The sequence below is a fragment of the Pristiophorus japonicus genome, chromosome 10 (genome assembly GCF_044704955.1).
Source record: "Pristiophorus japonicus isolate sPriJap1 chromosome 10, sPriJap1.hap1, whole genome shotgun sequence".
Taxonomy (NCBI): domain Eukaryota; kingdom Metazoa; phylum Chordata; class Chondrichthyes; family Pristiophoridae; genus Pristiophorus; species Pristiophorus japonicus.
The window spans coordinates 25,439,084-25,466,112 of NC_091986.1; the positions used below are offsets into that span (position 1 = coordinate 25,439,084).

A 27,029-nucleotide genomic window follows, 5' to 3' on the forward strand; every position below is an offset into this window, starting at 1 on the left:
TTTATTGAAGAAAAAAAATTTCAACTCATCATTTAGTGTATATCAGTTGTTCAACCTCTCATACAAATCAGCAACAGATAATCTTGTTGTCTACACACACTCGAACTGTTTTCTTCACCACTTATCAGTGCTTGGTTTCATTGGAATTCATTGTAGTTCAGTCTTCTAGTCTAGAGAGTTCTGTAGCAACTTTTCAAAAGTTCAACTACTTTTGTGGGTATTTTCCCCCAAATTCACATTTTAGCCCTGCCAATATTTAAGGGAGAGTAGCAATCCAACCAACAGTATACCAGAATTTGCAGTGCAATTTAAACCAAACAAATTTGAAGAAGTCCAGTCAACTTGGCAGCGTCTCCCAAGTTAATGTTTTGTAAAGCCTGAGGTTTCATGGCATTCTAGAAGCAAAAGTTACACAGTCACCTTGAAGGCTATATAAAGCAGTCAAAATGCATTTTAGGATTTTGCTTAGAGGGATGAACACAAATTCTGTATCTTTGAGAGCTAAGTAAATCACTTACAGACTTTTCACACAAAACTGTGCACTGAAGTGACAGTATTTTTAGTATTGACTATGCGTTCAGTTGAAAGCCTTCTATTTTTGCCTACATTAATCCAGCGAACTGTCCTTCATGTAGGCTTATTTTGGTGGTGAAGCGCGATGTGATGCTGAAGCAGGCCAGGGTGATGACTATGATCCACGGGAATTGATCTGCGGTGCTTGCTCAGATGTCTCTCGAGCGCAGGTATTCTTTGTTTACCCATAGTCTGGAGGTTACTTAATTGTGTTATTACAGCACTCAAGTTGTTTATTTTGTTTGAAAGTTAATTCATTAGAAATCCATTGAAATAATTACATTTGAGGTAATTTAGTGACTTTTTTTAAAAAAAAGGATAGACTAAATTCTACTCGCATGTTATGGTTTGTGTGGGTGGGGAGGGGGGCAGTGGGTTGAGAAAGAAGCCACAAAATAGTACAAGTTTCCCCAAACTGTAATGCTGATTATCAGACGCACTTCCTCATCCTAGAGGCTGGATTAAGAGTTCCATTGGCAGAGGTTTGGGAACTGATCATCTCCCCACCTATCAGGCCAGGGAGACAAAAGATCGTCAATCTTCAAACGCAGCAATACATAGCCCATTGCTGGTAACAAGCAAATCAAGAAATTGAGATTACAGTTTTCAATCTTGTAGCAATGCAATCGGTTAGTAGTATATGACATGTTAACATTCTTTGACAGATGTGCCCCAAACATGGTACAGACTTCCTGGAATACAAGTGTCGGTATTGCTGCTCTGTGGCAGTGTTTTTTTGCTTTGGAACAACACATTTCTGTAATGCTTGCCATGATGACTTCCAGAGAATGACGAGTATCCCTAAAGAAGAACTCCCCCATTGTCCTGCAGGTAGTATATCTTTTCTTGGCTGTTTAGAGTAACTACTTGCTATACAATGTAACATGCTCAAAGCATACACAAGACATTTTAATTCCTTTGTATTTTTTTTACAAAAATTGGACTTCTGGATTAGGTTTTAAAAACTTTTCATGTTGTGCTATTTTGTTGCACGAATATGTAAAAAAGGATGTGATTGCATTACATGATCAAGGATAAAATGTCTATCTCTAAGAAAGATCAGTAAGGTACCAGTTGCGATATTTAGTGCGTGCTGACCCAGCAGTTTTCAGCCAAGTCAGCAGCTGAGCTGCTTTTGGATTTAGCCCCTAGTTAAGGAGGAGAAATTGGCAAGATTTCCACATTCCTGATTACTAAGAAATGACTTGTTGGAAATACATCTGTGCAGACATTCAAACGTGTCAATATTGCCCACTGATGCTCTATAATCATGCTGGTATGAGAACAATGATCATTTGAGTAAAGTACCAGAGACCTGCTGGTGCATGTGAAACCATAGCCCAGTATTCAGCACTGGGGAGGGGAAAGTGTGTCTTTGACTTTCTCTCCCTCTGCCTCTCTCTCGGTCTCCCTCTGCCTCTCTCTCGGTCTCCCTCTGCCTCTCTCTCGGTTTCCCTCTGCGCCTCTCTCGGTCTGTGTCCACACATCCTGGATACTCAGCAGTATGAGCCTTGATGTCACATACTTTCCAGAAATCTGTTTGTGCACTGCTATTTGTCTAATATGTATTATCCTTGATCGTGTAATGTACTCACTTTTTAAGCACTATTATGGAAAGTTCTGGAAATTATGAATTCTGTGATTTTTAAATTGAGAAACTTGGGAAGAGCTAATAAACTTGGGAAGAGTGGGAGAAAAGATTGGATTAATGATATAGTGGCTAAGTGAAGCTAAGGTTGGGTTTTAAAAGCCTGTAGATTGTAGGAAAAAGGAAAGGACAACAAGTAAGGAGTTCCACAGTTCTGAGAATCTGGGAAATGAGCAGATTAAGTAGATGGTGCAATGAGTCCTGATTTCAACAGAGGATGCAGGGAGGAAGAAGCACTTGCAGGATATGGCATTGGTGGCTTCAGAGGAACAAGAGAAAAAGTCCAGTGGAACAGTGACAATAGTAGTATCAATAAAAGAAAAATGTAAGAATAAGTTGTGATGACAAGGGAGACGAGGTGGGATTACCTATTAGTTCTGTTTTTTTTTCACGCATCTGGTCCAGGAGCAGTAGAGAGATGTTAAAGCTGTAGTTTCAATCATCAACTTTCATTTTTGGCCTATAAATGACTCCCTAGCTGACTCAACTGCATTTCTTCACCTCTTCTCTAGGTCCAAAAGGAAAACAGCTCGAGGGAGCAGAGTGTCCTCTTCATGTTGTCCACCCAACCACTGGTGAGGAATTTGCTCTGGGTTGCGGTGTATGCAGAAATGCTCATACATTCTAAACATGCAACAGCGAAGCTCCTTCAGATTTCCCAGCCTTTTAGTCTCTTCAGTCTCTGAACTGAAGTCAGCAAATTGGGTTGGCTCACTATCATCTGAATGAAAGAACAATGTTGTACACAAAAATGAATTCTTTTTTTTGTGTGTGTACATACTTATTGCTGTAAATGACTCGAGTTTTCCAAAAGGCTTTAAACTTGTGAAGTGTTTGCATGCTGCCGTTGTAACCCTCGGCTATAAAGCATCACACACCTACACGGTACCTTGGCAGAAGATGCTTTTTCTAAAAGCAATTGGGATCTATGGACAAGGACAGCTTCCAAACTACACATCCGAAAAGTTGCTACAAGGACACCGAGTACTACTTTTGGCTAACCCTGTACAGTATTCCTGGAAATCGTAACCACGTCACGGGTTGAGAGTATATTCTGGTTCATTTGATAGACTGTTGAGGATGTGTTAGGGCTTGTTGTGTATGAATATCATAATGTATATATGGTATCAGTGTTAGGTGTATTACAAAGTTGCTACGTTACACTGCAATTTTCATTTAAACTTCTAGGGTTATGTTTGAGCCTGAAATTTTAATGAAGTGCAATACTGGGTGTGCCTCCTATCTTGCAGCTGTAAACATATGGAATGTATATGTCAATAAAACCGCTGTACATTTTTATACAGTGAAAACCTGTTGTGTGAATGGGAAATTATTCAGCCACATAGTATATATAAGCCTCGTGAAGCTTGTAGGATACAGTTTGGGTTTTAGTCAGAAATGGGAGTGGAATCATTAATTTGAAGAGTGCATTGTGCTAATAATATGTTCACTTCTGTGAAGCAGGTGAAGATAACTTTAAATAATTACCTTCATGTTTCGGGGTCATTATAACTTTTCACTACTAAAATATATCAGAACATCAATCTTTGCACAGTTGTCTCAAAGCAACATCCATCTCTGCTAAGGAAAAATATCAGGCTTAGTCTATTTGTCATACAAATTGCAAGGTTTTTTTAAATTGCAATGGTTGGAATTGCCATGTATGCTGTAAACTTACCATATATAAGTAGAACCTTTGCTTAGACTAAACGTATGTTTATTAAAGTATTAAATAGTGCATTGTAATGTCCCTTCGTTATCTTTATGCACATTACAATGACAAAAGTGGGTACCTCTCCATGCAAATCAGATGTGTGTTCTTTTTGGGCGCGAGGGAAGCCTTGATACTTTACGGCATTTTAAAATCATCGCTACCTATCTCTGCGGGAGCAGGATCTTGTAGATTGGATATCTGCTCGCAAGACTTTTTATTTTTTTTTAAATCCAAGCACGAGAGCCACCAAGTGGAGAAACCAGCATTGCGTCCTTCTCTCAGTTGTCCATGGGGAAACCTCGAACTAGATCTCTCCACGTTGTCAATGAATATTGGCCAACTGATAGAAAATGTCCCTGAATTTAAAATCCAAGTCCTGATACTTGGTATAATAATGACTGGCAGCATATGCAGAATCCATCCTATCTGGATGTGTTTTACTTTCCTATTTAGTGGATTATTGGTTCCGTCTCTTCCTACCATTGTTGGTCTCTATTTTCAACGTGTTTGAAGATGCTGGGAATTTGCAAGTTCTCACTAAACATAAAGTAAAACTAAGAAACTGCCCAATTCATTAACCTACATATTTACAGTGTCCTTGGTTGAGGCTAAATGATAAAGTCAAGCCAACACACAGGGTAACAGGCCTGGATACAAAGCAAGGGATCAGTTTGTATTCGAAGAATCACTTGATGAGAAATTTGAAAGTTGCTCCTGAACCTGGCAATTTGGATTGTGCTTACAGATAAGTTACGGACTAGAACAATCCTTAAAGTATTTGCGCTTGAACACATGAACAACATATAACTAAAGAGAGTCTCAAATTTGTGTTGTAAGAAGCTTTATTACAATGGTGCCTAAAAATTATAGAAGTTGTGCAGCATTTGAAATCTACTTGCATAATGGGGGAACTGTTCCTCTGCAAGAGGAAGAGTTGCAAACATTTTTGCTCATACATGGAATACATTTATTTATAACACTTTCTCCATATTGTGTACTGTTCATTCAAAAGGTTCTTTTTAAGTGTGGAATGTCAAACACTCAAAGGTTGTTGACTTGTTTCAGGATGGTATGATGAAGCTTCAGTGATTACATTTCTACCCCCACTCTCTGCATTGTTTAGCAGCACACTGAATGCTAGAGCACAATTGGAAGATTTATGATTTAGAATTGATCTCCATGTTGGACTGAAAAAGCTCAAGGAACAGTCACAGGTGAACTGGTCACCACTAAGGGTAGAATATCGATCATATTCCTCAGCTTGTCTATTCTGTTCTAATTGAGCAAAAAGTGAAAGTTCAACTGATGAATGGATTACAGTGTTCTGGTGGACAATGATGTGAGTCTACTTCAACACCACCCCCAACCTAGTGCTGTCTAGCCTCTATTGTGATGTCATCTCCATAGAATATAAACAAAACACTTGGTAAGCTATTGCGTGGTGCAGCCATTGTAAAGTATGTCAAATTACAGTATAATACATAGACACTATAATATTGCAATCTGTGATACAAATTCAGCTATCCTAGCTTGTTAAATAATGGAATTTATCCACCATTTTATTCCCACTGTCAAAACACTAAGGCATACTTAAATCTATATTTATTTCATTAGGCAATGTGTTAGGGTAGCAGGATCTCTCATGGCTTATGATGCCTTCTCAACTCTTCAATGTATTTGACCCAATATGTTGCAGATTGTTCTATATGATACTTTAGCCTGCAGTTTCCGCTCGGTTATGTTGGTTTTTTGGCACAATTCGCCCGAAATGGGTCGAACCAGTGCAAAGGATCGAGAAATTTCGTGCAAATGATATCCAGCACAATCGAGTTTTGTGATCTTTTGTACTGTTTTTTTTTAAAAAACATAACTGACCACACTCCCAGATTGAATTAATCAGTATGGTGAGTTTGCAGGCCTTCGAGGAGGCTCTTAAAATTAAAATTAACCTGTTTTTTTTTTAGGTGCAAGGGCACTAATAGGCATCTTTTAAAAGCTTTTGAATATTAACATTTAATTTACTAAAACTGACCATGGAACACCAATAAAAGTAGTGAATGATCGTATAGTCCTTTTTGTTATTTAAAATTGGGCAACGGGATACTCTTACTAAAATGCTTATTTTTGGTAATAAACCCATTTACAGCTGCATTAATAAAGGGACTAACTATTTGTACTGCACTTTTCTTTGACCGACAGACAACCATCCGTCTAGCCCTGCCCCCTGTGAAGCTCCGTCCCTCCCGGCCGAATCATTCCATCCAAGTGGTGCCGGGAAGCAGAGCCTGAGGCTCCGACTCTCTTCCCTCCTGGAGTGTGGCCGGTGTGAGGCTCCAATTCCCTTCTCCCCCACCCCCAAGCTAGCGTAAGGCCCCGAGTGCGGGGATCGAGTGGTTGGGGGAGGAAGAAAGGCTGGAGAGTGAGAGAGACTGGTGGTGCGAGGGGTGAGGAGGAGAGTGAGAGAGACTGGAGGGGGTTAGAGGAGGTGGGGAGGAAGAGAGAGAGGGGGATGGGGGAGGGAGAGAGAGAGGGGGATGGGGGAGGGAGGGAGAGGTTGAGAGAGAGAGACGGAGGTGGGGGTGAGGGAAAAGAAAGAGGGAACTCGGGAAGACGATCATGTTCTTTCAACCCCCTGCAAGGGACATTATTGGAGTGGATGATATCCAGCAGTCACGACACTGCCACTATTCACTTCATACCCAATAAACCTGTTTACAATTCGTACACAACGGCGGCCCCATCTATGGTTGAGGTTGAGGGGTAGGGGAATGCACTTGCGCTGGGGATAAGGCACTTTAGCTGGGGGAGGCATACGCTTGGTCCAGGGTAAGGCACTTTCTCTGGCCTTTGCTGTCTTCTGGGGAGCTCTGTCCTCTGTCGCTTCAGGAAGTCAAAGTGGATCGAGTTACAATTTGCAAAGTCAGAGAGACCTTGGGATGGGCGGTTCCAGTGTCACATTCCTGTGAAACTTCAGGGTGTGGTTTATCCTCCAAGGGGACCAATCAGGAACAAAGGGTGGAGCATTTTGGCAGTACAAATAAACATGTCCATTAATAAAACTGCACCAGGTTACTGCTCTTAAATATATCAATATTTTTTAATCCAAGAAAAAAAAAGTTCTGAAACGCTGCCTGATTGCGCTGGATCAAGGAAGATTTTACGTTTGCCGATATGCAAATGAGTTTGAGCAGAACCTCGAGCAAAAAATTCAATTCAGAAAACAGGCGCCGATTGCATCCAAAGCGGTAACTCTACCCCATATGTGTTGCAACCTGTACCTCACAATCATTTTTGCTCCCACCTGTTCTACTCTTATAATGCAGTTCTTTCCAGGATGTCAATTATTATGAAGATACTTGAAAAGCTGGCAGTTCTGCTTTGAACATGAACTGATAGAATTACAAAAATTCTACTTTAGATTCTGGCTGTATGCTAACCTGTATAATTTTTTTCATGTAGTTAATGAAATTGTATCTTCCATAACCACTGGTACACCATTGACCAGCCTACCCTAGAACTTCTGAAACTCAAAAATTATGAAATTAAGTCCATTATCTAACATTGGGAACATTCTTCAGCATCTAATCTGTCCTTAAGTTAGGAGACCAAAACTGTACACAATGCTCCAGGTGTGTCCTCACCAAGGCCCTGTACAACTGTAGTAACACCTCCCTGCCCCTGTACTCAAATCCCCTCGCTATGAAGGCCAACATGCCATTTGCTTTCTTAACCGCCTGCTGTACCTGCATGCCAACCTTCAATGACCGATGTACCATGACACCCAGGTCTTGTTGCACCTCCCCTTTTCCTAATCTGTCACCATCCAGATAATAGTCTGTCTCTGTTTTTACAACCAAAGTGGATAACCTCACATTTATCCACATTATACTTCATCTGCCATGCATTTGCCCACTCACCTAACCTATCCAAGTCACTCTGCAGCCTCATAGCATCATCCTCGCGGCTCACACTGCCACCCAACTTAGTGTCATCTGCAAATTTGGAGATACTACATTTAATCCCCTCGTCTAAATCATTAATGTACAATGTAAACAGCTGGGGCCACAGCACAGAACCTTGCGGTACCCCACTAGTCACTGCCTGCCATTCTGAAAAGTACCCATTTACTCTTTGCTTCCTAACTGCCAACCAGTTCTCAATCCATGTCAGCACACTACCCCCAATCCCATGTGCTTTAACTTTGCACATTAATCTCTTGTGTGAGACCTCTCAAAACTGGTGGTGGCCAGGTATAGGGCACGACATTGCCAAGTATTATCAGCAATGTATCATACACGCACAGCACAACCCAAGTAGGGCCGCGAGAATAAAAACGGCCCACCAACCGGAGCCATGGGAAAACATACAGATAGATTTCACGGGCCATTGCCAAATTATCGAGGATGAAAATACTGTTTGGTAATTATAGATTTGTTTACTCAGTGGGTGAAAGCCTTCGCAACTCGGAATTGCACGGTCACCACCGTAGCACGCATCTTAGCAGAAGAGGTGATTTCCTCACTGGGGGATACCCACCCAAATTGACTCGGATCAAGGGACTCATTTCACGGGTCAAGTGATAAAAGAAACTTGTGGCATATTCGGTATTAAGCAGAAGTTTCACATCCCATATCACCCCCAGAATTCAGGGATGGTGGAGAGAATGAATCGGACCTTTAAACCGCCTTGAGCAAGGCAATACAGGAAACAGGGCAGGCTACCGACAATACTAATGAGGCTGCATGCCACACCCAACAGAACTACGGGATTAACACTGCATGAATTAATGACTGGACACACAATGAGGTTACCAGAAGGAATAGCGACAGGAGGAGCCGACTTTGGCCCCCTACAAGACAGAATCAGAAAGTATGTGAGGGAATTGAGTGAGCAGTTGAAAGGTATGCGACAGGAGGTCCGAGAAAGGCAGAAGGAGGAGGACGAAAGCGGTGAGATAACCGCCCCGGCTATGACCCCCGAGGTGGGGGCGAAGGTAATGGTTAAGGAGGTGGCAGAGAAACCAGGGTTCGCACCTAGGTGGAGCGGACCGTATGAGGTATTAATTAGTGGAGATATGTGCGCTTGGGTGAATATGAAACTAGGGGCCGGTGGAAGCACTAGTCCCAGCTGGAAGAATATAAGGGTAAGACAGATGGCGGAACCTAGGGTAATCCCAGTAAAACACTCCTTAAGATACACTTTAGAGTATAAGGAGTGACAGATGGACTTTTTAGAGGATTAGGATGTATATTTGCAATATTAGGGATACTGGTTATAATAAAATGGATCTGGAAAAGGGCACATGCCCGGAGAAACAGTGCAAACAATTGGAGAAATGGTGCAAACAATCTGGTTGAAATAGAAATGATAAGAATTTAACCCCTGGGACGCCAGGCTGTAATCTCTCAACAGAAAAAGAATGTGGCTCGTTGCCTTAATCCTCACTAGCTTGGGAGAAGCTACCAGGACATTAACATGGGGACAACCGACTGAGGAACAGCAAGGTGTGTATTACATGGATTCGGGTGACGTTGGGTATGAGACCGGAAAGCTAACGATGGCGGTTGAAACAACAATAGTGTAGCGTTGGAAGGCTGTACCTAAAACACCGGACAATGGGCTTGAAAAACCCATGGACATGGACCCATACAAAGTTGACATTTTGGGTAAACAAGACCTCGGTATGTCAGATAGACTGGGGGTGGGAGATATGTGCCCAGAAGGAAGGGGGTGCAGATAAGGTGCAAGCCACAGGACATTGAATTCTCAGGAGTAACTCAGCCAGGAGAGGACAAGCAAAAGTTGTGTCCGCCCTCCAAATGCACACATGGGAACAGTGGTGAACAGCTGGGAGGTTGTTCCCTGAGGAATACCTACCACCATTGCCCCACCAACTACCACAGCCCTTGTTACTACTGCCCCCCCCACCTCCCCCCATCAGAATCCCTGGAGTGCCCAAATATGACCAGGGGAGCTCCAGGGGGCTAGTAATAAAACAAACAAAAGACAGAATCCACTTCGGGATGTGGCAGCGGGTGATTACAGCATTTTTAAACCCAATGGATATAATTATCCCCAGTTTCTGCGAGCCCAGAACGGTTGCACTGTATAAGAATCTGATACTACGAGCCTTAGAGGGGCCAGAGTCGAACGCCATGAAACTAGTGGTGACCCGAAAGACGAGGAGGAAAAGGGGCATATTAGAAATGGCAGGCGCGGGCTATGTGGCCGGGGTCGCGACAGTCAATACTATAGACCTGCAAGCCATAAATAAACAAGTCAGTACTTTAACCTGTATCTTAAAGGGGCTGTCAGAAAGAGAAGATGATAACAACCAGCTACAGGCCCAATTAGGGGATGGGACCGAAAGAGAAATACTGCAAGTAGCCCACACTTTAAAAGACCATGCAAAGACCATTAACCTGCTGAACGACTGAACCGCTAAAGCAAGTGCATCCGGTGTGTGTGCGGGGTATGGAGCATGGATGCTGGCCTCGGTGGAACATAATTTGGAACAATTACAGAATGGGGAGGTCCCGGACTGGATAACCAACAACGTTTTTAAAACTTGGACGCTGGATAAAAATCCTATTCAAACCTGTCAGATTCAGAGGAATAGCCAGGCATGGGTCCCTGAGAATAGATGCATCACTGGCCACCAGAATATAACAGGGTTCGTAGTAAGCATTCCCCAATATAAACTTACTGAAGGACTAAGTCTATACAAAGTTACAAACATGGGGAAGTAAGAAACCAAACATGAGTGAGGTATCACAAGCTGCATCAGTATGTTATTAAAAACAGGAATAAGACCAAGGCTGTATCTATAACAGATTGTTATAAGAATAACAAAGTTGTGTTGTGTCGAGAGTCGTTTCAGGAAGGAAAAGATGTCTGCGAATACGACCAAAAAAAGAGATGCGTCCTAAGCATCACTCCATGGGCATTGGATTATGTGACTATAGCGGCATCACAAGGAGACGGACGGTGGTGCATCAGCACAACAGTTGCTAACCTGACTGTTGGAGGGGTGATAACATGCCCCATCGAATGCCCTGACTTCTGTATGAAGCCTAAACACAAGATCAACATAGCTGAAGGAAGAGACCATCGACGGAACAATGAGAGATAGCATAAAAGCGGGGTATAGAGATTTTGGAGAACCACAAGAACAATCGATCCCTAAGCTGAGGGAAGAGCAAACGAGAAAGAAATGTGTTTGACCAACGAAGGAAATGCGTTGCCTTAAAGGAACAAATTGACAAACTACGAAAGAACTGACTGACCCGCCATGGTATTTGTGACTTTAGCATTTCGGACTGAATCCAAACATACACCCTTGGATCAGAATTATATCCCATGTGTTAGTCCTAGTGCAGCTGATAGTGGTGCTGATACTCTTGGGAGAATGAAAAGGCAGATACAAGAGACGCAGAGCGAAGATGTTGGCCAAGGCCCTTAACCAAGAACGCAGAAAGCCTTTGCTAGATCCAAAAAGGGGTAATCAAACACAAAGACGACACGAGTACCTGATATAAGTCGTGAGTGTCCCAATCCTATTGCCTGACCAACAAAACTGGGGTGGGAGACACACGAATCAAGACAGGGGAAGGCGGGGAAAGGAAAATTGTTGTTCATGGTGGATATTTGGGGTTACCACCTGATCAAATGGGGGATTGTAGGAGTGAAAACCTTAATCAGGGGAAAAGTAATTTGGTTAAATTAAAACATAAAGCAAGAAAGGCCAAGAGAAAGGTTTAGTGCGTTCATGGTAGAATAGCTGAATCCCATATTCCAGCAATGAGGCTGAAACACAGAAGATCACAGAAATTCTCTGAGGAGATAACATTTTTATGGACACCCACAAGATTTATGTAGCCAGCTCACAGAAATAACAAGATGAGGCCGCTATGTTCCAGTCACACAAGATAACAGACACAAAGCCCCTTTGAGCTGAGGGTAGCCAGGTGGCTGTCAAGGACACAGTCTGAGAGCTAGCTTGGGAACTCGTTCACAGAAATGTAACCCATAACCTATACGGGGGGCTTTTTCCCCAACAACAGTGGTCATAACTGAATGTACCAATTAAATCATTAGAAATTATTGTAACTGTAGTAACCAATGAAATTACTGTAAAACTGTATTAACCAATATATTAATAGCAGGTGGGCGGGGACTGGTGGCAAATAACCAATGGAACACTTCCCTGCCTAGTTTCACCATTTTGATTGTATTTCGACTCTATAAACCGTAACTGCGCAGCCTGTCCCATGAAACCGGTGATCAGAGCACTCAATCGGGGTATTGATGCAACCGGTTCTCCCTTGATTAATCAGGTTTTAATAAACAATTCCTTTCTCCATATACGGACCTTTTGTGTCGAGCGTTATATTTTTAATACTACACAACAGAGGAGGAAGATTATTGTTTCAATTCAAAATAGATAATCTATTGAATATTGTGTAATGGGGGCACTTCATGGGCCCTGCCACACAGAATGGCTTGTATCATCACTTAATGGTGAAATATTTGCAGCATTTTCATGTGTGGTTCTAATTAACAATGCAGACTATGAAATTGCAAAACACATGGGCAAAGATGAATATGTCCTGACTATACAGTACAAATGCACATGAGGCCCATACTAGAAAGAAGGTCACTCTGTGACCAGTAACCTTTATCAGCCAGCATTGAAGTGCAGAAGATGGGTGGAGCTTCCCCTTTTATACCTGAAAGTCCAGGTTAGGAGTGTCTCCCACAAGTTCACTACCTAGTGGTCACTGTTCTCACGGTGTACAACTTAGGTCAGTTTATACATGGATTACAATGACAGTTGAATACATGACACCACCTCCCCCCCCAAAGTCTTATTTGGATCACAGGTTGAGTCTCTCTGGTGGTTTATACTCCCTTGTAGAGCACCTGAGTTGGGGTTCCAGTTGTTGGGCGCTGGCCTGAGTGTCTGCTGTTTGCAGTGCCTCAGGCCTGTCCGGACTGCCCACAGTGACTGGGCTTTCCTCCACTTGGTTCCGGTGTTCGGTCACCTGTGGTGGAGTGAACTCTACATCGTGTTCTTCCTCTGCTTCTTCTATGGGGTTGCTGAACCTCATTTTTATTTGATCCACGTGTTGGCGGCAGATTTGTCCATTGGTAAGTTTAACTACCAGAATCCTAGTCCCTCTTTGGCAATCACAGTGCCTGTGAGCCATTTGGGCTGTGCAGCGTAGTTGAGGACAAAGACAGGGTCATTGACATCAATACATTGTGCCCTCGCATTCCCGTCATGGTAGTCATGGTGGGGTGTATAAGGGATAACCTGGTTTTGAGTGTCCTTTTCATTAGCAGCTCTGTGGGTGGAACCCCTGTGAGCGAGTGTGGTCGGGATCTATTGGCCAACAGAAGGCATGATAAGCGGCTTTGTACGGAACCCCCTTGGATTCTGAGCTTCCCCTGTTTGATTATCTGCACTGCTCGTTCTGCCTGGCCGTTTGAGGCCGGCTTGAACGGTGCCGTTCTGACATGGTTGATACCATTTCCTGCCATGAAGTCCTGGAATTCAATGCTTGTAAAGCACGGGCCATTGTTGCTGACCAAGACGTCTGGTAGACCATGGGCGGCGAGCATTGCCCGTAGACTTTCTACCGTGGCAGAGGATGTGCTTGAATTGAGAATATCACACTCGATCCATTTGGAGCAGTCATCTACTACAACCAAAAGCATTTTTCCCATGAAAGGACCTGCGTAGTACACATGGATGCGTGACCATGGCTTGGCAGGCCAGGACTAGGGGCTAAGGGGGGTTTCCCTGGACGCATTGCCCAGCTGGGCACACGTGTTGCACCTGTGAACACAAAGTTCCAGGTCTGCATCGATTCCTGGCCACCAAACGTGTGACCTGGCAATTGCCTTCATCATGACAATGCCCAGGTGCTCATTGTGGAGTTCTCGGATGAACGCTTCTCTGCCCATCTGGGGCATGACTACTCGGTTTCTGCATAGTAGGCAATCGGCCTGAATCGAGAGTTCATCCTTGCACCTGTGAAATGGTTTAAATTCCTCAGGGGCATGTCCTGTACATGGCTGCCCAGACCCATTCAGGACATATTTCTTGACTAAAGACAGTAGCGGGTCTCTATTTGTCCAGACTTTGATCTGGCGGGCTGTCACGGGTGAGCCTTCGCTTTCGAAAGCTTCAACAGCCATGACCATCTCAGCAGCATGCTCGATTGCCCCCTCGGTGGTGGCTAGTGGGAGCCTGCTGAGTGCATCGGCGCAGTTTTCAGTGCCCGGTCTGTGCCGAATTGTGTAGTCATAGGCGGCTAATGTGAGTGCCCACCTCTGTATGTGGGCCGACGCATTTGCATTTATGGCCTTGTTGTCGGCCAAAAGGGACGTTAGGGGTTTGTGATCTATCTCCAACTCAAATTTCCTGCCAAACATGTACTGGTGCATTTTTTTTTACTGCATATACACATGCAAGCGCTTCCTTTTCTACCATCCCATAACCCCTTTCTGCCTGGGACAGACTTCTGGAGGCATAAGCTACTGGCTGTAACTGACCCTTGGCATTAACATGCTGCAACACACACCTGACCCCATAGGACGACGTATCGCACGTTAACACAAGTTTCTTACATGGGTCCTATAGCGTTAACAGGTTGGTGGAGCATAACAAATTGCGTGCTTTATCAAAAGCCCTTTCCTGGCTGTCCCCCCAGACCCATTCACAATCTTTACGTAGGAGCACGAGTAGCGGCTCTAACAGCGCGCTCAATTTGGGAAGAAAGTTACCAAAATAGTTCAGGAGCCCCAGGAACAAACACAGCTCCGTCGTGTTACGGGGTCTGGGTGCTCTCTGGATCGCTTCCATTTTGGATGCAGTAGGTCTGATCCCGTCTGCTGCTACCCTCATCCCCAGGAATTCTACCTCTGGAGCTAGGAAGACGCACTTCGCCTTTTTCAGTCGCAGACCTACCCGGTCCAGTCTGCGTAGCACCTCCTCCAGGTTGTGGAGATGTTCTTCAGTAACGCAAGCCGTGATGAGGATGTCGTCTTGAAAAACTACTGTCCCTGGAATCGACTTGAGGAGACTTTCCATGTTTCGTTGAAAGATTGCGGCGGCCGAGCAAATCCTGAACGGACATCTGTTGTACTCAAACAACCCCTTGTGTGTTGTGATGGTGGTCAGCTTCTTCGACTCACTCGCTAGCTCCTGGGTCATGTAAGCTGAGGTCAGGTCCAATTTTGAAAATGTTTGCCACCGGATAGCGTCGCAAAGAGGTCCTCCGCTCTCGGTAGCGGGTACTGGTCTTGGAGTGACACCCGATTGATGGTGGCCTTGTAATCACCACAGATCCTGACCGACCCATCCGCCTTGAGCACCGACACAATCGGGCTCGCCCAGTCACTGAATTCGACTGGCGAGATGATGCCTTCCCTCAGCAGGTGTTCCAATTCGCCTTCTATCTTTTCCCGCATCACGTACGGCACCGCTCTGGCCTTGTGGTGTACTGGCCTGGTGTCCGGATTCATGTGAATCACTACCTTGGTCCCCATGAAAGTGCCAATGCCAGGTTGAAATAGTGAATCAAATTTGTCCACGACCTGTGAGCATTATATTCACTCCACAGAAGAAATTGCATTGACATCGCCCCATTTCCAGTTCATGACAGCAAACCAACTCCTTCCCAGCAGTGCGGGACCATTCCATGGGACAATCCAGAGTGGAACCTATTCTCCGAATCTTTGTGGGTCATAACTACTGTGGCGCTGCCTAGCACCGGAATGATCTCCTTTGTATATGTCCGTAGCAGTGTGTCAATCGGCAATAATTTTGGCCTCCTGGCCTTGGATGCCCCAACTTGTCGAACTGTTTGATACTCATCATGGACTGGCTGGCCCCCATGTCTAGCTCCATTGATACTGGGATGTCACTGAGGAGCACTTTCATCATTATCGGTGGTGTCCTGGTGTATGAACTGAATATGTGTTCCACGTGAACTCGCTGAACTTCAGTTTCCAGTGATTTCCCCCATTGTCCATTTGGCCTCGTAGGGCTTACATCGGGCCCGTGCTCCTCGTGCATCAACCTGGCTGCAGGCTTCCTGCACAAACGCAACAAGTGACCACTGACGTTGCAATTTCTGCAGGTATATTGCTGATACCTGCAAACTCTGGCTGTGTGTTTGCCTCCACACCTCCAACATGAGCCGTTGTTGGAAACAAAAGGTCCATTACCAGTCGATCGTCTCTGACTGTCTCTGTAACTGTCCTTAAACACACCATTGACAGGTGTTGATGGCCCCATTACTGGCCGCATTGCCCCTTGTGATGGCATGAATCGCCGTTCAGCTAGCCATTCTCTCTGTTGAATTCCCCCTTTGGGTTTGACTACATGCTCGGGCATGTCCGATTGCCCCTGTCTGCCTGGAGAACTGTGTACTGCATTAACAATGTTAACTCCCTGTCCAGTTACTGTATTTAAACCAAGATTTTTGTCAAACATCATTCTGGTCTCTTCCTCCCCGAGATAAATGTCTGGGCCATCAAAGCCGCCGTTTCCAGGGTCATGTCTTTGGTCTCAATCAGTTTCCTGAAAACCCCAACGTGCCCGATGATCTCAATAAAAAAAAGTCTCACAACATCTCCGCTCTGCATGCATCTGGGAACTTACATAGGCTCGCCAGTCGCCAGAGGTCTGCTACGAAGTCTGGAACGATTTGCCCTTCTCGCCACCGGTGCGTGTAAAACCGGTGTCTCGCCATGTGCATGCTGCTCGCCGGTTTAAAGTGTTCCCCGATCAACTTACTGAGCTCTTCAAAAGTCTTGTCTGCCGGCTTCTCTGGCGCTAGAAGGTCCTTCATCGGGGAGTACGTCCTGGATCCACAAACCGTCAGGGGATAAGCCCTGCGTTTGTCGGCCGAATCCTGTCCCAGCCATTCCTTAGTGACGAAACTTTGCTGTAGTCTCTCAATAAAATCGTCCCAATCATCACCAACACAGTACCTCTCGTCTGTGCTGCTAGCGGCCATGCTCGCGTGGTTTAAATCCCAGTCTCTCGTCGCCAATAATATAATATCCTTACTATACAGTACAAATGCACACGAGGCCCATACTAGAGAGAAGGTCACTCTGTGACCAGTAACCTTTATTAGCCAGCACTGAAGTGCAGAAGATAGGTGGAGCTTCCCCTTTTATACCTGAAAGTCCAGGTTAGGAGTGTCTCCCACAAGTTCACCACCTAGTGGTCAGTGTTCTCACGGTGTACAACTTAGGTCAGTTTATACATGGATTACAATGACAGTTGAATACATGACAAGATGTGTTGCAGAAAGCTCCACATGGTACTTCCTGAGAATTAGTAGCCGAGCTGGAGGATACTTGGTTAGATGGGAAGCATCTGATTATAAGGGACTCTGTCAATTAATAAGGGATCAGATTCTGGAAGCAGCTCCAGTTTGATTGCTTCATTGGACTGTCGAGCCGTTTCATTTTGTGACCTCAGCATCAGGAAATCATTAACGCGGGTGGAAGGTCAGATCCCAATTGTTATTGATCTGGTGAGCTACTTGCTGAACGAACAGATCAACCTACTGTAAGCCTCTCCGTACAGCTGATCAGAACACACAAGTGGTGCCAGAAAGTGCTGTTTGGAAAATCTAGGCTTAGATATAGGTCACCGTGCCAAGAACTGCTGTTCTTTAAAAGTTGCAGTCGTGGAAATGTAGTGTGATACAAGAACGGAAATGGCTGGTTGATATGATGGCCCTGAATTTCCTGTTGATTTGCACCTAGAAAACAGTGTAATTGCAGCGCAAGGCAGATTTCCGTGCAAAAAATCAAGTAAATTTGGGCACAGGTGATTTATGCCCATTTTTGCCTTGCAAAAGTGGAGGGCAGAGAAACCAAAGGCAAAGAACAAAAAGGGCCACTGTACAGCAAAATTCTAAAAGGACAAAGGGTGTTAAAAGAACAAGCCTGAAGGCTTTGTGTCTTAATGCAAGGAGTATCCGCAATAAAGTGGATGAATTAACTGTGCAAATAGATGTTAACAAATATGATGTGATTGGGATTACGGAGACGTGTCTCCAGGATGATCAGGGCTGGGAACTCAACATCCAGGGGTATTCAACATTCAGGAAAGATAGAATAAAAGGAAAAGGAGGTGGGGTAGCATTGCTGGTTAAGGAGCAAATTAAGGCAATAGTTCGGAAGGACATTAGCTTGGATGATGTGGAATCTATATGGGTAGAGCTGCAGAATACCAAAGGACAAAAAACGTTAGTGGGAGTTGTGTACAGACCTCCAAACAGTAGTAGTGATGTTGGGGAGGGCATCAAACATGAAATTAGGGGTGCGTGCAATAAAGGTGCAGCAGTTATAATGGGTGACTTTAATATGCACATAGATTGGGTTAACCAAACTGGAAGCAATACAGTAGAGGAGGATTTCCTGGAGTGCATAAGGGATGGTTTTTTAGACCAATATGTCGAGGAACCAACTAGGGGGGAGGCCATCTTAGACTGGGTGTTGTGTAATGAGAGAGGATTAATTAGCAATCTCGTTGTGCGAGGCCCCTTGGGGAAGAGTGACCATAATATGGTGGAATTCTGCATTAGGATGGAGAATGAAACAGTTAATTCAGAGACCATGGTCCAGAACTTAAAGAAGGGTAACTTTGAAGGTATGAGGCGTGAATTGGCTAGGATAGATTGGCGAATGATACTGAAGGGGTTGACTGTGGATGGGCAATGGCAGACATTTAGAGACCGCATGGATGAACTACAACAATTGTACATTCCTGTCTGTCGTAAAAATAAAAAAGGGAAGGTGGCTCAACCGTGGCTATCAAGGGAAATCAGGGATAGCATTAAAGCCAAGGAAGTGGCATACAAATTGGCCAGAAATAGCAGAGAACCCGGGGACTGGGAGAAATTTAGAACTCAGCAGAGGAGGACAAAGGGTTTGATTAGGGCAGGGAAAATGGAGTATGAGAAGAAGCTTGCAGGGAACATTAAGACGGATTGCAAAAGTTTCTATAGATATGTAAAGAAAAAAAGGTTAGTAAAGACAAACGTAGGTCCCCTGCAGTCAGAATCAGGGGAAGTCATAACGGGGAACAAAGAAATGGCGGACCAATTGAACAAGTACTTTGGTTCGGTATTCACTGAGGAGGACACAAACAACCTTTCGGATATAAAAGGGGTCGGAGGGTCTAGTAAGGAGGAGGAACTGAGGGAAATCCTTATTAGTCGGGAAATTGTGTTGGGGAAATTGATGGGATTGAAGGCCGATAAATCCCCAGGGCCTGATGGACTGCATCCCAGAGTACTTAAGGAAGTGGCCTTGGAAATAGTGGATGCATTGACAGTCATTTTCCAACATTCCATTGACTCTGGATCAGTTCCTATGGAGTGGAGGGTAGCCAATGTAACCCCACTTTTTAAAAAAGGAGGGAGAGAGAAAACAGGGAATTACAGACCGGTCAGCCTGACATCGGTAGTGGGTAAAATGATGGAATCAATTATTAAGGATGTCATCGCAGTGCATTTGGAAAGAGGTGACATGATAGGTCCAAGTCAGCATGGATTTGTGAAAGGGAAATCATGCTTGACAAATCTTCTGGAATTTTTTGAGGATGTTTCCAGTAGAGTGGACAAGGGAGAACCAGTTGATGTGGTATATTTGGACTTTCAGAAGGATTTCGACAAGGTCCCACACAAGAGATTAATGTGCAAAGTTAAAGCACATGGGATTGGGGGTAGTGTGCTGACATGGATTGAGAACTGGTTGTCAGACAGGAAGCAAAGAGTAGGAGTAAATGGGGACTTTTCAGAATGGCAGGCAGTGACTAGTGGGGTACCGCAAGGTTCTGTGCTGGGGCCCCAGCTGTTTACACTGTACATTAATGATTTAGACGAGGGGATTAAATGTAGTATCTCCAAATTTGCGGATGACACTAAGTTGGGTGGCAGTGTGAGCTGCAAGGAGGATTCTATGAGGCTGCAGAGCGACTTGGATAGGTTAGGTGAGTGGGCAAATGCATGGCAGATGAAGTATAATGTGGATAAATGTGAGGTTATCCACTTTGGTGGTAAAAACAGAGAGACAGACTATTATCTGAATGGTGACAGATTAGGAAAAGGGCAGGTGCAAAGAGACCTGGGTGTCATGGTACATCAGTCATTGAAGGTTGGCATGCAGGTACAGCAGGCGGTTAAGAAAGCAAATGGCATGTTGGCCTTCATAGCGAGGGGATTTGAGTACAAGGGCAGGGAGGTGTTGCTACAATTGTACAGGGCCTTGGTGAGGCCACACCTGGAGTATTGTGTACAGTTTTGGTCTCCTAACCTGAGGAAGGACATTCTTGCTATTGAGGGAGTGCAGCGAAGGTTCACCAGACTGATTCCCGGGATGGCGGGACTGACCTATCAAGAAAGACTGGATCAACTGGGCTTGTATTCACTGGAGTTCAGAAGAATGAGAGGGGACCTCATAGAAACGTTTAAAATTCTGACGGGTTTAGACAGGTTAGATGCAGGAAGAATGTTCCCAATGTTGGGGAAGTCCAGAACCAGGGGACACAGTCTAAGGATAAGGGGAAAGCCATTTAGGACCGAGATGAGGAGGAATTTCTTCACCCAGAGAGTGGTGAACCTGTGGAATTCTCTACCACAGAAAGTTGTTGAGGCCAATTCACTAAATATATTCAAAAAGGAGTTAGATGAAGTCCTTACTACTAGGGGAATCAAGGGGTATGGTGAGAAAGCAGGAATGGGGTACTGAAGTTGCATGTTCAGCCATGAACTCATTGAATGGCGGTGCAGGCTAGAAGGGCCGAATGGCCTACTCCTGCACCTATTTTCTATGTTTCTATGTTTCTATCCAAATGTCCTCAATCACTTGCACCAATTCTTTGGAACATTCATCCAGACCCTCTGCCATTCGTTGGCATATCTATGCCCCCATCCCAAAGAGTGTACAATGGAAATTTATTGCATTTGCACAGGTTCAGAATGGGTAAATTTACACCCAAAATTCCAGGCGCACAGGCTTGCTCTGAATTTGCACTCTTTAAAGAGATTAACAAACACAATCCTAGCCCTGGAATTCAAAGACAGTGTAGATATTAAACTTACCTCATTTAATTCAGCGAGCTCTAAAGCGTGGATATATCAATTTTATTGTGCCTTCAGCTGCAATCATTACATTGTAGAATAGACAAGTAAGGAAGTCTTCATCCGTTTCTTTAAATTTAATTCATTTGACAGTAATCTACAGGAAATGGAATATAGCTCCATAGTAGTGTCACTATTGCTTTAAGAAGCCCCTAAATACTTGATGTTTGTGAACTTTCAGTAATGTTGAAGTTAAATGACCCCATAATTAGTTATTAAAATGATCACGAATGGGTGACTGGGAGAGCTGTGAAATTACCTTTCCATTCTGCTGTGTGCGAGCAAGTGATATCAAATCAAGAAAACTAATCTCATTTTTATAGATGACAGGTAAAACATTCGGTCCCCTTTACAACCCGCTGAGCAACAGTATTGGTAGTGTTGAGTGGTTAATTTGGTGTGCTGTCGAGAGATTTGAACGCGGGAACAACACTGGAAGCATCCGATATATCGCAAAAGCAGAGGTCAATTTTACGTTACGTTGTAATCACACTCGATGTTTTACACTCCGCCACAGTTGGATAGGTACACAGGAAATCTCGACGTACGAGTGGATGTAAATTTGGGCGATATTTCCCAATTACGCCATGATGCGAAATTCTGTCCCGATGATTGTTGACGTGGAAAAGATGATAGTTTTATCATCTGAACAATCCGGGACGAGCAAAGATCTGGGCCTGGAGTTTCTGCTAGGAGATCAAGTGGGGAGAATTGCAGTGAACTTGCGTCAAAGTTTCCATGCAAGCACATTTGCATTAAACCAAACGTAAATCATCATCATCATCATAGGCAGTCCCTCGGAATCGAGAAAGACTTGCTCCACTCCTGAAGTGAGTTCTTTGGTGGCTGAACAGTCCAATACGGGAGTCACAAGGGGGACAGACATTCGTCGAGAGAAAGCGTGGGTGGGACTGGTTTGCCGCATGCTCCTTCCGCTGCCTGCGCTTAACCTCTTCACGCTCTCGGCATTGAGATTTGAAGAGCTCAACGCCCTCCCAGATGCACTATCTCCACCTAGGGCGGTCTTCGGCCAGGGACTCCCAGGTGTCAGTGGTGATGTCGCACTTTATCAGGGAGGTTTTGAGGGTGTCCTTGTAATATTTCCGCTGCCCACTATTGGCTCGTTTGCCGTGAAGGAGCTCCGCATAGAGCATTTGCTTAGGGAGTCTTGTGTCTGGCATGCAAACTATGCGGCCTGCCCAAGTGTGGTCAGTGCTTCAATGCTGTGGATGTTAGCCTGGACGAGGACACTGATGTGGTGTGCCTGTCCTCCGAGGGGATTTGAGGATCTTGCAGAGACATTGTTGGTGATATATCTCTAGTGACTTGAAGTGTCTTCGAAACATCATGCATGCCTCTGATCCAGACAGGAGGGCAGGTATTATTACAGCCCTGTAGACCATGAGCTTGGTGTAAAGTTGAGGGCCTGGTCTTCGAACACTCTTTTCCTCAGGCGGCCGAAGGCTGCACTGGCGCACTGGAGGCGATGTTGAATCTCCTGGCAAAGAACGGGGAGACACTCATCAAGGATGATACGTCCTTACTACACAGTATAAATGCACACGAGGCCCATGCTTGAGAGAAGGTCAGTCTGTGACCTGTCCTATATTCCTTAGCACTCAAGTGATGAAAGTGGGTGGAGTTTCCCCTTTTATACCTGAAGGTCCAGGTGAGGAGAGTCTCCCACAAGTTCACCACCTAGTGGTCATTGTTCTCACAGTGTACAACTAAGGTCAGATTATACATGGGTTACAATGCTGGTTGGATACATGACATCACCTCCCCCCCCAAAGTCTTATTGGGATCACAGGTTGAGTCTCTCTGGTGGTTTACGTTCTCTTGTAGAGCGCCTGAGTTGGGGCTCCGGTTGTTGGGCGCTGGCCTGAGTGTCTGCTGTTTGCGGTGCCTCAGGCCTCTCCGGACTGCTCACAGTGACTGGGCTCTCCTCCCTTTGGTTCCGGTGTTCGGTCACCTGTGGTGGAGTGAACTCGATATCGTGTTCTTCCTCTGCTTCTTCTATGGGGTTGCTGAACCTCCTTTTTGTTTGATCCACGTGTTTGCGGCAGATTTGTCCATTGGTAAGTTTAACTACCAGAATCATATTTCCCTCTTTGGCAATCACAGTGCCTGCGAGCCATTTGGGCCCTGCATCGTAGTTGAGGATAAAAACAGGGTCATTTACATCAATACATCGCGCCCTCGCATTCCTGTCATGGTCGTCATATTGTGACTGGTGCCTGCTCTCGACAATTTCTTTCATGGTGGGGTGTATAAGGGATAACCGGGTTTTGAGCGTCCTTTTCATTAGCAGCTCTGCGGGTGGAACCCCTGTGAGCGAGTGTGGTCGGGATCTGTAGGCCAATAAGCGTGATAAGCGGCTTTGTAGGGAGCTCCCTTGGATTCTGAGCATCCCCTGTTTGATTATCTGCACTGCTCGTTCTGCCTGGCCATTTGAGGCCGGCTTGAACTGTTCTGACATGGTTAATTCCATTGCCTGCCATGAAGTTTTGGAATTCAGTGCTTGTGAAGCACAGGCCATTGTCGCTGACCAAGATGTCCGGTAGACCGTGGGCGGCGAACATTGCCAGTAGACTTTCTACCGTGGCAGAGGATGTGCTTGAATTTAAAATGTCACACTCGATCCAAAACAACCAAAAACATTTTTCCCATGAAAGGACCTGTGTAGTCCACATGGATGCGTGACCAAGGCTTGGTGGGCCATGGCCAGGGGCTAAGGGGGGGCTTCCCTGGGCACATTGCCCAGCTGGGCACACGTGTTGCACCTGCGAACACAAAGTCCCACATCTGCGTCTATCCCTGGCCACCAAACGTGTGACCTGGCAATTGCCTTCATCATGACAATGCCCGGGTGCTCATTGTGGAGTTCTCTGATGAAGACCTCTCTGCCCATCTGGGGCATGACTACACGGTTTCCCCACAGTAGGCATTCGGCCTGAATCGAGAGTTCATCCCTGCGCCTGTGAAATGGTTTAAATTCCTGAGCATGCCCTGTACGTGGTTGCCCAGTCCCCATTCAGGACACATTTCTTGACTAGAGATAATAGCGGGTCTCTATTTGTCCAGACTTTAATCTGATGGGCTGTCACGGGTGAGCCTTCGCTTCAAAAAGCTTCAACAGCCATGACCATCTCAGCAGCATGCTCGGTAGCCCCCTCAGTGGTGGCTAGTGGGAGCCTGTTGAGTGCATCAGCGCAGTTTTTGGTGCCCGGTCTATGCCGAATTGTATAGTCATAGGCGGCGAACGTGAGTGCCCACCTCTGTATGCGGGCCGATGCATTTGCATTTATGGCCTTGTTGTCAGCCAAAAGGGACGTTAGGGGTTTGTGATCTGTCTCCAGCTCAAATTTCCTGCCAAACAGGTACTGGTGCATTTTCTTTACCGCATAGACACATGCGAGCGCCTCCTTTTCTACCATCCCGTAGCCCCTTTCTGCCTGGGACAGACTTCTGGAGGCATAAGCTACCGGCTGTAACTGACCCTTAACATTGACATGCTGCAACACACACCCGGCACCATAGGACAACGCATCGCACATTAACACAAGTTTTTTACACGGGTCGTATAGCGTTAACAGATTGTTGGAACATAACAAATTGCGTGCTCTATTAAAAGCCCTTTCCTGGCTGTCCCCCCCAGACCCATTCGCGACCTTTGCGTAGGAGCACGTGTAGCGGCTCTAGCAGCGTGCTCAATTTGGGAAGAAAGTTACCAAAATAGTTCAGGAGCCCCAGGAACGAACACAGTTCCATCGTGTTATGGGGTCTGGGTGCTCTCTGGATCGCTTCCGTCTTGGACACAGTAGGGCTGATCCTGTCTGCTGCTACCCTCATCCCCAGGAATTCTAACTCTGGAGCTAGGAAGACGCACTTCGCCTTTTTCAGTCGCAGACCTACCCGGTCCAGTCTGCGTAGCACCTCCTCCAGGTTGTGGAGGTGTTCTTCAGTATCATAACCCATGATGAGGATGTCGTCCCGAAAAACCACCGTCCCTGGAATCGACTTGAGGAGGCTTTCCATATTTCGTTGGAAAATCGCGGCGGCCGAGCGAATCCCGAACGGACATCTGTTGTACTCAAACAACCCCTTGTGTGTCGTGATGGTGGTCAGCTTCTTCGACTCACTCGCCAGCTCCTGGGTCATGTAAGCTGAGGTCAGGTCCAATTTTGAAAAAAGTTTGCCAACGGATAGCGTCGCAAAGAGGTCCTCCGCTCTCGGTAGCGGGTACTGGTCTTGGAGTGACACCCGATTGATGGTGGCCTTGTAATCACCACATATCCTGACTGACCCATCCGCCTTGAGCACCAGCACAATCGGGCTTGCCCAGTCACTGAATTCGACTGGCGAGATGATGCCTTCCCTCAGCAGGCGGTCCAATTCGCCTTCTATCTTTTCCCGCATCACGTACGGCACCGCTCTGGCCTTGTGGTGTACTGGCCTGGCATCCGGGTTTATGTGAATCGCTACCTTGGCCCCCATGAAAGTGCCAATGCCGGGTTGAAATAATGAGTCAAAATTTGTCCAGGATCTGTGAGCATAATACTCGCTCCACAGAGGAAATTGCATTGACATCGCTCCATTTCCAGTTCATGACAGCAAGCCAACTCCTCCCCAGTAGTGCGGGACCGTCCCCTGGGACAATCCAGAGTGGCAACCTGTTCTCCGAATCTTTGTGGGTTACAACCACCGTGGCGCTGCCGAGCACCGGAATGATCTCCTTTGTGTATGTCTGTAGCTGTGCGTCAATCAGCGATAATTTTGGCCTCCTGGCCTTGGACGCCCACAACCTTTTGAACTGTTTGATACCCATCAGGGACTGGCTGGCCCCCGTGTCTAGTTCCATTAATACTGGGATACAATTGAGGAGCACTTTCATCATTGTTGGTGGCGTCCTGGTGTATGAACTATATACGTGCTCCACATGAACTCACTGAACTTCAGCTTCCAGCGATTTCTCCCAACGTTCATTACTGCAGGTATTTTGCTCATCTCTGCAAACTCCGGCTGAGTGTGTGCCTCCACACCTCCAACATGAACTGTTGTTAGAAACAAAGGTCCCTTGCCAGTCGATCGTCCCTGACTGCCCCTATGACTGTCCTTGAGTGTGCCATTAACAGGTGTTGATGGCCCCATTACTGGCCGCATTGTCCCTTGCAATGGCGTGAATCGCCGTTCAGCTTGCCATTGTCTCTGTCGAACTCCCCCTCTGGGTTCGACTACATGTTGGGGCATGCCCGATTGCCCTTGTCTGCCTGGAGAACTGTGTGCTGCTTTAACAATGTTGAATCTCTGTCCCAACCATTCCTTAACACAGTACCTCTCGTCTGTTCTGCTAGTGGCCATACTCATGTGGTTTAAATCCCAGTTTCTCGTCGCCATTGATACGTCCTTACTATACAGTACAAATGCACACGAGGCCCATGCTTGAGAGAAGGTCACTCTGTGACCTGTCCTTTATTCCTTAGCACTCAAGTGATGAAAGTCGGTGGAGCTTCCCCTTTTATATCTGAAGGTCCAGGTTAGGAGTGTCTTCCACAAGTTCATCACCTAGTGTTCATTGGTCTCACAGTGTACAACTTAGGTCAGATTATACATGGGTTACAATGCTGGTTGGATACATGACAAAGGACACGGAGGCAGTCAGGGCCGCTGGAAGGAGCACTTTGAAGGTCTCCTCAATCGAGACTTTGCCTTTGACTCGAGTGTTCTCGGCTCCATCCCGCAGCATGCGACCCGCCACCACCTCAGTGAAACCCCAATGTTGCACGAGATAGGCAAAGCCATAAAACAGCTCAAGAATAACAAGGGTGCGGATGGAATCCCTGCTGAGGCGCTAAGTACGGCGGAGAGGCGCTGTTGGCATATATACATGACCACATCTCTCTCATCTGGAGGGAGG

At 45.7% G+C, this 27,029-nt stretch overlaps 1 protein-coding gene across 8 annotated transcripts in view; it reads left to right on the plus strand.

Moving 5' to 3' along the window:
- The window catches only part of mycbp2 (MYC binding protein 2), a 196,305-nt gene extending 192,774 nt beyond the window's left edge, over positions 1-3,531 (plus strand). For all 8 annotated transcript variants that reach the window (XM_070891705.1, XM_070891708.1, XM_070891712.1 and 5 more), the window contains 3 exons: positions 636-743; positions 1,239-1,404; positions 2,734-3,531. In XM_070891705.1, the coding sequence (XP_070747806.1) occupies positions 636-743; positions 1,239-1,404; positions 2,734-2,849 (390 nt within the window). In that variant the 3' untranslated portion in view covers positions 2,850-3,531. The remainder of the gene's footprint in view (positions 1-635; positions 744-1,238; positions 1,405-2,733) is intronic.
- Positions 3,532-27,029: the final 23,498 nt, after the last annotated feature.